At 37.6% G+C, this 10,114-nt stretch overlaps 1 protein-coding gene across 1 annotated transcript in view; it reads right to left on the reverse strand.

Annotated features, from left to right (window-relative positions):
* Window positions 1-6,661, reverse strand: part of LOC128729435 (neurobeachin-like protein 1) — a 47,207-nt gene extending 40,546 nt beyond the window's left edge. The window contains exons 1-10 of the mRNA XM_053823051.1: window positions 6,611-6,661; window positions 6,351-6,548; window positions 6,085-6,246; window positions 5,738-6,004; window positions 4,898-5,047; window positions 4,549-4,821; window positions 4,155-4,477; window positions 2,182-4,087; window positions 1,056-2,122; window positions 224-1,016 (exon numbers count right to left, since the gene is read on the reverse strand). Of these exons, the coding sequence (XP_053679026.1) occupies window positions 224-1,016; window positions 1,056-2,122; window positions 2,182-4,087; window positions 4,155-4,477; window positions 4,549-4,821; window positions 4,898-5,047; window positions 5,738-6,004; window positions 6,085-6,246; window positions 6,351-6,548; window positions 6,611-6,661 (5,190 nt within the window). The remainder of the gene's footprint in view (window positions 1-223; window positions 1,017-1,055; window positions 2,123-2,181; window positions 4,088-4,154; window positions 4,478-4,548; window positions 4,822-4,897; window positions 5,048-5,737; window positions 6,005-6,084; window positions 6,247-6,350; window positions 6,549-6,610) is intronic.
* Window positions 6,662-10,114: the final 3,453 nt, after the last annotated feature.

Genomic DNA, 10,114 nt, shown 5'->3' on the forward strand with positions numbered 1-10,114 from the left:
GATATAGGATGACTATTTATTAAACTGTTTAAAGTTTGTCGAAAATAGCTATAGGGGTTTGTTTTTGTTTTTTTAATTAAAATTCCGAAATCATTGTTAATTCACTACAGTTTGTTAATGGTTAATAGATACGTAATAAAAATGATGAAAGTCATTGAATAGGTATAATTTCAAAACATTCACATAATGTAAAAATAATATCGATGACAAATAATCTACATACCTTTTTGTCAATGAATGTAATCCACTGCCGACTAGCACAATATGATTGGAAATCCTGGAAGAAAATCGGACCCGACGAAGTCGCTGGTAGATCTGGCGTATGCGTTGCTAAACCGAGCACCGTGCGTGATTTCTCTAGTAAAGCTTTCATCACGGGAATGAGAAACGAATACTGCTCCGAATTGTCCACTTCGATGGCATTGCACATTGCTTGATTTAAACTGTACATTAGGTATCCGATTTCGGCGGGATCTTGATTGATACGGTTTTGTAACAACGCATGCAATTTGGCCGTGGCCATCGCTACTATCTCTGAATTTGCGTTATGAGAGCACTTTAACAAAAGTCCCAGGCAGAGGTGAGACATTTCAGACCAATCATCACTGCTACTTTGTTGAAAGACCATCAGTATGTCAAGTAGTGAAAGCACCCCATCCAACAGTTTCACAGAGCACTTTTTAGAGTCGTCTTCGTTTGGGTCTAACACCACCAAATCGTAAGCTAATCGTAGTAATTGAGCCGCGTTCTGTTGATGCGTTAAGGCGAGATGCGCATTCTCCGCCAAGTCAATCAGGGCTGCCTGAACACCCATTTCCAAAATACGCAAACGTAGGGCCAAATGGGAACAGTATAATTCGTTGTTCAACGCAATTAAGTTGATACAAGCCATCACTTGACCCCGTTCCTGCCAAGAGTCGTTGGAATTTTCCACACCGCGCCACAGAATTGTGAACAAACTGCTAGACACAAGGCAAACGAGATTTTCTTCGTCATTATCGTCCGTATACTTCACACTTGGTGACTCTACGCTGTTTCCTGCGCTACTGTCCAACTCTTCTCCACTCTTCGTCGACTGTACATCCTCTATCACCATTGATGTGGTTCCAGCAAACGAGCAAGATTCATCGAGGGAAACATTTTCGTCACTGCTACTGCTGAGTGAAGATTTTTTCTTTCGCCCTGAAGTATCCTCAAAGCTTAGTGTTAACGATCCGATCGTATCTTGAATATCCGATGTTTTTTGCCGTATCACCGAATACACTGAAGTTATCGAAGAGGCAATGTTATCCACTACCGCCTCCTGCACCGTGTCCGCTAACTCTTTGATTTCATGCTCTATAACCGTTGCTGCCTCCGACATGAATGAATTTGGTTGCTTACTGCTGTCCTGTAAGTGCAGTTCCATATTGTCCTCATCAAACACTATCAGATCATCCACGCCCACACCAACGACAGAAGATTCGCTCTCGCGTTTAACCACTTCATCCATATCGGTTAGCAGGTTCTGTTGATTTTTTTCCGTTCCTTCGTCTAAACGGTTTTCAACCGGTTTTTTTATGAGCAACCGTGCGATAGATTCTTGCCACCCAACCTGCTTCGCAATCATCTGCGGAGCCTTTGGTTTGGTAAAAGTGCTTGTCATCAAACGACGACTAATTTCGAGCTTCAACGACAGATTGGAAAGATTGGAATGGTAAATCAAGCATAACGCACCAGCATAGCCCATTTCCGTGTCCGAATTCAGATTAAAATCCAACAACCCAAGGATAACGTGCGGTTCCAGTTGGAAAGGGAGCATGAACGAAAACAGACCCGGATAAAGACTATGACATTCGACAGATGTATCATACAATCTCAGGGCAGCTTTGTGTTTCCCTGATATTCGTTTCGTACAAAGCATGCCAGTAATAAATTTGATTAGCTTGGTATGCACTTCGCTGCCAAAGTGACGATCAATGAAAAGTGTGTACATAGCTTCGGCCATATGTGGTTCGTACATTAGCAGGAAAATTTGATCCTTAACGTGTTTTCCTTCGATTAACAATATTAACATATCGATAATCTCACCAACCGTCGCCTCGTGTTTCGTCGTGGTAAGGAATACCAGCACTGCGGAAATCTGTAATGATAAACAAAACGTCAGACCTTGAATTTTATCATTACTGAAAGGTAACATACCTCTCTAATATTAACTTCTTTTTGAATATAGTATTTCACGATCCTCAACAGAGATTCCCGAACCATTTTAGAATCTTGTGGTGGAAGGTTTGTATTATTGGTGAAATGCTCCTGAATTACGTCCAGTAAATACTGTATTCCAAAATGCTTGCGAAAATATTTTCGATCATCTTTGATGATAGTACTTATATACTGTACATGTCCTATAACAATTTGAAACTGAGCCTTAGCCCAGATACGGAAGTTAAACACCAAATCACGATGCAACACATGCAACAGCTCCATGTTTCCGGATGGCATTTCGTTTTGTATCGATTCAATCAACAGCTGCACTGCCATTAGCACGTTCACATCAAAAAGCCGCTCGTTGCACTTCTGAAGCAGTGCACTTATAATAGCGATTGCGTCGTTTTTTAACATATTCTCCTTATTTAGCTCGCTGCCATTGATGAAATTTCGTACTAAGCACAGGAAACAAGCGATAGGGTTTTGTATTATCTTTGCTTCAGTCAGCGAGTTTAATTGCAACATTTCCCAATCACCAAACCGCTCCTCATTCAGAGGTGATTCAACAGGACTCAGCGATATGAGTTCGTTAGTCGATGGAATGTCAGAGTCAGGCATAAGCGATATGCCATCTAATATAGGCAGTAATGCCACCATGCCACCGATTCCATTTAGCGCATTCTGCATAGAGAGTGTATTGGCGACACTAGCCACCAAATGGCCGTTATATTGATTTCCTGGAGCCAGATCCAAACACAACCCGTCAAAACACGCGTTAGGAGCAAAACAAAACACAAACTTTGAAGCCATATCAAACGATTCGATCATATCTGTCGCTAGAACATTCGCAATGTTTGGTCCGCTCTCAAATAGATTCTTGAGACTAACATTTGTGTCGGCCAACAGAACGGCACCGAGCTGCCCCTTCAGGCAGATTGCTTCACCGAATACTAAATCTTGCATTCCAATAGGGTAGGATTTCACGCTGGGATCCAACGAGGATGTAGACTTGCTCGGAAGAGTAAAATAATTCGGTACCTGTGAAACTAGGCCCGGAAAGAACGTCCTCTCGATAATGTTGGGAAATAATCCCAAGGATTTAGCTTTTTCTTCCTTTTCGCCGCTTGGTGATGCATCTAGTACAGGGCTCATTCGAGCGGAGTTTGATTGATGCGATGTGTGCGATACTTTCCGGAAATTGTTGTATGGCGCTCCGATTGAACAGTAATGAAATACCTCCGCAAACGAAGCGTACTTCATCGTGGATCCTAACTTTTGAACGGAGTCAATATATACGTTGATTTGATGGTACGAAAACAATCGCTTCGGTGGTACAACGCTGACCGTGACCGAATGCCATCGACCATCCAGTAGTTGCGGCGATTGCACAGTGGCGGTGAAAAATTCCTTCTTCGTGATAACGCTGACCACTAGATTACCATTCTTCTGTATGAAAAATTCATATCCAGTACCATAATTGGTGGTTAGACTAAAAAGCTGTCGACGATAGTTTTGTGCCAATGACTTTTCCTCTTCTAATCGAAGCCAGGCGTGAAAGACGAATCCATGTGTTGTTTCCCATTTGCGTATTTCGGGTATCGTGATTCCGCTGGTATTAGTTTGGATGTCTAGAAAATTAACGGGCACGTTTCCCTGGGAGCTACAGTGGTGCGAAACTCTCAAGATCGTTTCCAGCAGCACCTTACGGTAATCGAACTGTGACTCAAGTCGTAACAGACGGAATAAACTATTCACTTCCGTGGGATATATGCTATATTTGGCTAGTTCTTCCACAAGCTTCAAAAGATTTATAGTACATTTCGAAGAGAGCTGGTGAGAATTTGATAAACAAGCATCTACGATACGTTTGACAGTTTTTTCTCTGCATACATCTTGTTTGCTAAAAGTAACCATTTCACTCCGAAGTTAATTTTAATATATTCAAACAGTCCACTTTCAATTCTTACCTTTGTAAAGTACCTGAGCACTTCTTCAACAGCACCTCGCTAAGCATATTTTGCTCAGTTTCACCCATGAATGGAATCCATTCTATTAATTTAATGACGACAATTGGATTTACTTGCCGAAAATCCAACTCATCAAACGCGAACCCTAGACATTGATTAATTAAACTTGATGTGGGTTTACCAAAATCTTTTAAACCATCAAACAACATATTTATGTAGTTGGTATGCATTAGGTTGTGCTGCATTTTTTCTGAATTATAGCATAATTTATGCAGCGTCTCTACCAGCACTGTACCAAGAGCTTGGTGATCAATGTTCCACTTCTGATAAATGAAAAATAAGATAAACGGGAAAAAATTACAGCACAAAGGATTCCTTTCAATTTATGGCTTACCTTTACTTGTTCTGGAATCTGAACGAGCTGTGCGAGAAACTTCGCTTCAAACAAAGCATTGCATAATATCAACTTATTAGAATGATCTGGAATGAATTCTTGTATCGTCTGTATGGCCGCGGATATAGCGCCGATATCGAGACAATTATCGTCGTCGTGAGACAATTCGAAGCTTGCAGCTGATGAACAACTCGCCATGAAGTGGTCTGTCATCAGTAAGTCGCGTATCGATCCTATATACAGTTGAAAAATTGTCAACAAATCTATCTGGCGCTGAGAAAATATATGAAAAAGTTTATTATATGAAAAAAAAACATTCATTATTTTGCTTCCTTGATATAAAATTTACCTGCTCAGGACTAGATTTTTGTAGAATAACTGCCATTAATGCAAAGCAATGCAACATTAACTTTCGGAGATTAGCATTGCTTTCCCATTTCGATATTACATCTATTATAATGGTAACAGTTGCAGGGCTTATGGCACGCAATCCATTGTGCTGCAAAACACATGAATAATTATGTATTGATATACAATGTAATTTAAGGTTAGATATAAATTGCTAATGCTAATCATTTTAAACATAACTATACAAATAAGAAGCGATGAAGTGTGTAGAATGGATCACACTTCTGTTAAGTCACAGAATCCCAATTTCGTAATATAAAGAAAAAAAAGGATTTAAGAACTAACTACTATTAAAAAGGTTTTAAAATAAGGTAGTAATAATGCTGATATTGGATATGTAATCATGCATATAAAGGATGATATATATGCATGGGACAAACTCCTAATTATTAATGAAAATTATTAAGAGTTCATTTTTGCATGCAGTATACAGGACAAGCTAAAAAATTCTTTAAGCATTAATCTAACAAATTTACAACGCAGGCATCCATAAGAACAGTGATACCAAACTCACCGAGACTTGATCGTTCCCTTCACCGATCGGATTATTTAAATAGTACGAATTGACATTAGGTAGCGGAACGTGAACTAAAGCTACCTAGAAATGATCATCGTTAGAGAGCCACACCAAGTAGAAAGAACAAGACGTAGAAAATTATAATAAAGAGAAAACAATCAATCACCAAACAATTCGAAAAGCAGATATAAACAGGAGCGAAAAGATGGCAAAGCACCCATAGCTTTACCACAATGAATTCATTCTTGATAACAACGCTTTTACCTGAGATCCTGCAATGACTGCCCCTAGTATATGGACTAAGTCTCCACCAATATTTGCGTTTTTGGTAACTTTACCGCTCTGGAAGCAATCGTATATAAATGGCACTATTTCCGGGTGCATTTGAGAAATTTTGTAGTTCAAGCTGGCGTAGTCGGCATGATTGCCTCGTAAATAGCTCCTCCAGGTCAGATACGGATCGTACAGTACCTCCAAAAGTCTTGCTGCATTTTTTACAAATAGCTCATCAGTTTGCACATCCGTAGACTGCTCATTGTGAAGCTAATTGAAAAACAAAAATACTATTGTAGTCATCTCCTGCTGTATGCTACGTACAATGAATCACTCACCCTTGTTATAATAAAATTAGAAATTGCAACACAGCTGGAGATGTAACTTGAATTAATTACAGAAGCAATGTTGTCAAAATGACGACAGATTACAATGAGGCATTGAACTAGCAGAACATTTTCGCTCATCCATGTTTCGTGAAATTCTCCACCATGCCGAATCTAAAGTAGACAAAGTAAAGTAATGAGTAGATTGAACAGAGATTATCACCATAAAAAACATCCAGTCGGAGCTCGTTTTCCAGCGTTATGCAATGCTTTCTTACATTTTCACAACTATCTCGAGCAATTATCAAAAATTTTTCAATCGCCGGTAGAAGTTCATCCGGCAGACGACTCAAATGAGGTCCCAAATCCGACGCAACAGCATCCCATAGAGGAGCATTTTCAAAATCCAGTTGTAGCTGGGAGTGCCAAATATTCACGAATCCCGCAATGAACTGACGAAAGTAAATTTCTTCATTCTAAAAGAGAATAAAAAACCTTTTGATTATAATGGACAAAAATAATAATGCCTCATACTAACTTTTGTCGTGTACTGCACCCAGAGATTGTAGATATCCTTTCTGGAATCCATCGTGTTTGTCTCCAGTAACGATACGATGAAGTCATTAATCAATCATTAGTCTATGTTCCATATCCTAATGCACGTTTTCATCTGCACTTATAACATATTCGCTACACCGAACATATTCGTTACCGACACTCTCTATTGCGTTCTCCAACCCTTTGGCCAAGAGCAATGAATCACCTGTTCAATGTACTGCTACGTGCAAAAAAAAAATACTCCAATAGTTAGCATGAAGGTAGAACGTCACTTTTCTATAATTGCAAACGAATTACTAAAGATATACAAGGTTACTGATAACAAAACTCGCACGCGTCAACAGAACACAAATGATCCCTTTTTTATGAAGAATGATTAGAGTGCTTACGATACAAAACTTCAAATATTAAGTATGACTAACGATACACCCTCCCATAATATTACACTGACATTGTGGTAAATTTCATATGACGATTGTTTCAATCAATTTAGTACTATTACAAAACACAAAGTTCGTCAAATGCACTCATTCTAATCACAATGAAAAATGATCATTGGCAAGGAATTCTATCACCAAAAACATGAAAGCAAAAATATAATTAAATGCTTCCTCCATTATACAATAACATGAAAAAAACAATCGGGTTAAATCACTTTTGCCAACGGCATTTAAACATTGTAGTACGTGCTGCTTCACTAACCTTAAAATTCTACAGATCGTTGATTTTGTTCCAGTTTGTATGTAGAATCATAATAATTATGCAGTTGATTCTTTTACCCCAAAATTTACTATGATATTCGTCAACAAAAATACCGACCAAAACAATCTTTGGCGCACACACACAGCCCTAGACGATGACATAACGAACGTCATATGTTTCATTTATTTTTTATTTCACCTTCAATTTCACCATTTCACCATCCACTATACCGTTAAAATAAACTTGAAATGATTTTGCTGCGAAATTACGATAACATTCTTCCATTAACTCCTTTCATTAACATTTATGAAACTAAAAAGTAGTATGCATATCTTTGTCTTATAATTAGTAATACATTCTCTAAAATATACAATGCTTTGGAATAGTCGTGCATACATATCCTCATCATGTTATATGATCTATATTTCATTCACGTTTGTAATATTACATATAAACATGTACCCTTTAGTAGAATCCTCTCCATGAAGAATAATATTACAAACATGATTTGATCTATTCAAAGTTGATATTCTGTGTGGATAACATGCAGTTCCAAAGACGATTTCATGTTGCAACAGCTTTCCACATCATTATAAATATTATTTTATACAATAATGGTCCTTTTCCTTATCGATGTTATATTGAAAAACGTATGTCCTTTCCACACATTTGAGGAAAAATCAGTGTGCTTCTCTCAACGCGGCTGACTTAAGGGTCGCGGTCTTAACGGAACGTTCGCTTTGACCACAGCCTAAACGCTAATGGCGGAGACCATTATTTTAAGTTACAACAGTCAATTGGAACGTAGCGCAGAGGAAAGATGGTTTCGGATGCAGTTAAAATTTTGTTTGTTTTAACAATCTCTGTCGTTACTATTCGTAGTCGTAGTTTAAACTATAACACATGAAGAGTTTGAAAAATGGCCTCCAATTTTAGGTGAAATGAATTGGTCGTATGTAAAGCTTTCACATTTTATTTATTCTCAATAGTTTTACTCATGCCAGCTTAGTTTTCGCTTTCCATGATTTCACTCTTAAATTATAAATAGCAATCACAAGGCAATACATATCATTGGAAATATATATTCAATTCAAAACAAACTCCTTATATCCCATTCTACATTAGCAGCAGTGCGTACTTTTTCTATGGTTCATTTTGAGAGGTTCAAACCGAGTTTTTAGTTTTCACCAGTCTATGTTAAGTAGGTTGCTACCTCGGTATTTTATGGTCCAAGCTTACTGACCCACCAGCGAATGTAGTATCATTTGTTCAAAAATCCAAACCATTACGACGAAACACACGGCAAGAAGATCGGTTGGATTGTAAGAATTTCACTCTCAAACCCGATGGTTTCATGTTTAGCGCATGTTCATGCATTGTTGTGTACTTCGGGCTAATCTTTTTTTGTTTTTTTGTTGTTGTCTTATTCTTCTGTTAGTTCTGCGTCTGTTTGCAAATGTTTCTGATACTTTACTTATGTACAAACATGTTATCATTTCAGCTATATGTGCGTTCTTTGCAAATACTAAAGTTGAGTGTTTCCTTTATAGCTTGGCATGCTATCAGCAAACTTGTAAACTTGATGAGGCCTGATTGAGCGCAAGCTGCCATAGAAATGGACATTTTTTTTCTTTGGAACGGACGGTGGTAGTTAAATTGTAGAGCTCTGCATTACAATATCTGCGTACAGCTGATTCTGGCGAGCCGTAACACGATTCGCAATCTTGACAAGCTCGGATTCCGATGGATAGTCAAATTCTTAATAAAACAACAAGCCCAACAACAACATTCCGTTCCATCCTGTTCATTTGTTTTTTTATTCTTTACGTAAGTGGTATATGTCGAGTTTTTTTTTCAAAATTAGGTAATCAATGATTAAATGTTATGCGCTGGGTTATGAGCTACTTCTTATGAGCTTAGCGGAATTTGTATCGTTTATAACCGTCTCACTTGTTCGCAATTTGTGTCTTTTTACCCTTATATAATATGAATAATTATATTCTAGCCTTTTTTCTTGTGACAAAGCTTTTAAACTAGCAAAGCTTTTGAGATTTTAAACATCTTTAAGAGTTCAATATACCAGCTTACTAAACGCTTCTCTTCCATTCTATCCTCCGCTTTTCACTCTTTTGTTCTCAGTTATTCGCTTGTATGCATTTTGTTGCTAAAATTTGGAAAATTTATAACTATTTTATGTGCTTTTTGGTTGCTTAGTTTTGCTTTTGCTTTGCTTTTATTTGATTGGGCTTTTCACTTAAGAATTTTTGTACAGTGACATTCTTCTGAATTCATGCGAACTCAGCCAATTCATAAGGAAAATGGAGCACTGCCAGTGTATTGACTACTAAGCGACAAAAAGAATTGCACAAAAAAGCTTTTATTCAAAAACTCATTAAAAGTATACCACGCATTAGATAATCTTCGAAAGGTTTATTATTTAGCAAAGTTGTATGCTAAACATGTTTACATAGTTGGACGCCACAGTTTGTTAAAAAACACAATATATTACGGATGCGGTACATTTCTTTGGTAAAGTTAAAATCACATGAACAGGCCATCAGCATATAAAAGAGTATTTGAATCAACCATTAGCCAACATACAAAGGGTCAAAACACTATCGACTAGGAACAAGGCCCGAAGGTATCGCCTAAAGAAAATGATGAGAATAAATAATTGAATTGATAAGAAAATAAAGAATGAACAAAATTAAAAGTTTAAGTCCAAACAAAACACTCAAAACGTTTATTTGCATGTTCATATAATACTAATGTAATAGTAAAT

This window comes from Anopheles nili, chromosome 2, assembly GCF_943737925.1.
Source record: "Anopheles nili chromosome 2, idAnoNiliSN_F5_01, whole genome shotgun sequence".
NCBI classification, from domain to species: Eukaryota; Metazoa; Arthropoda; class Insecta; order Diptera; family Culicidae; genus Anopheles; species Anopheles nili.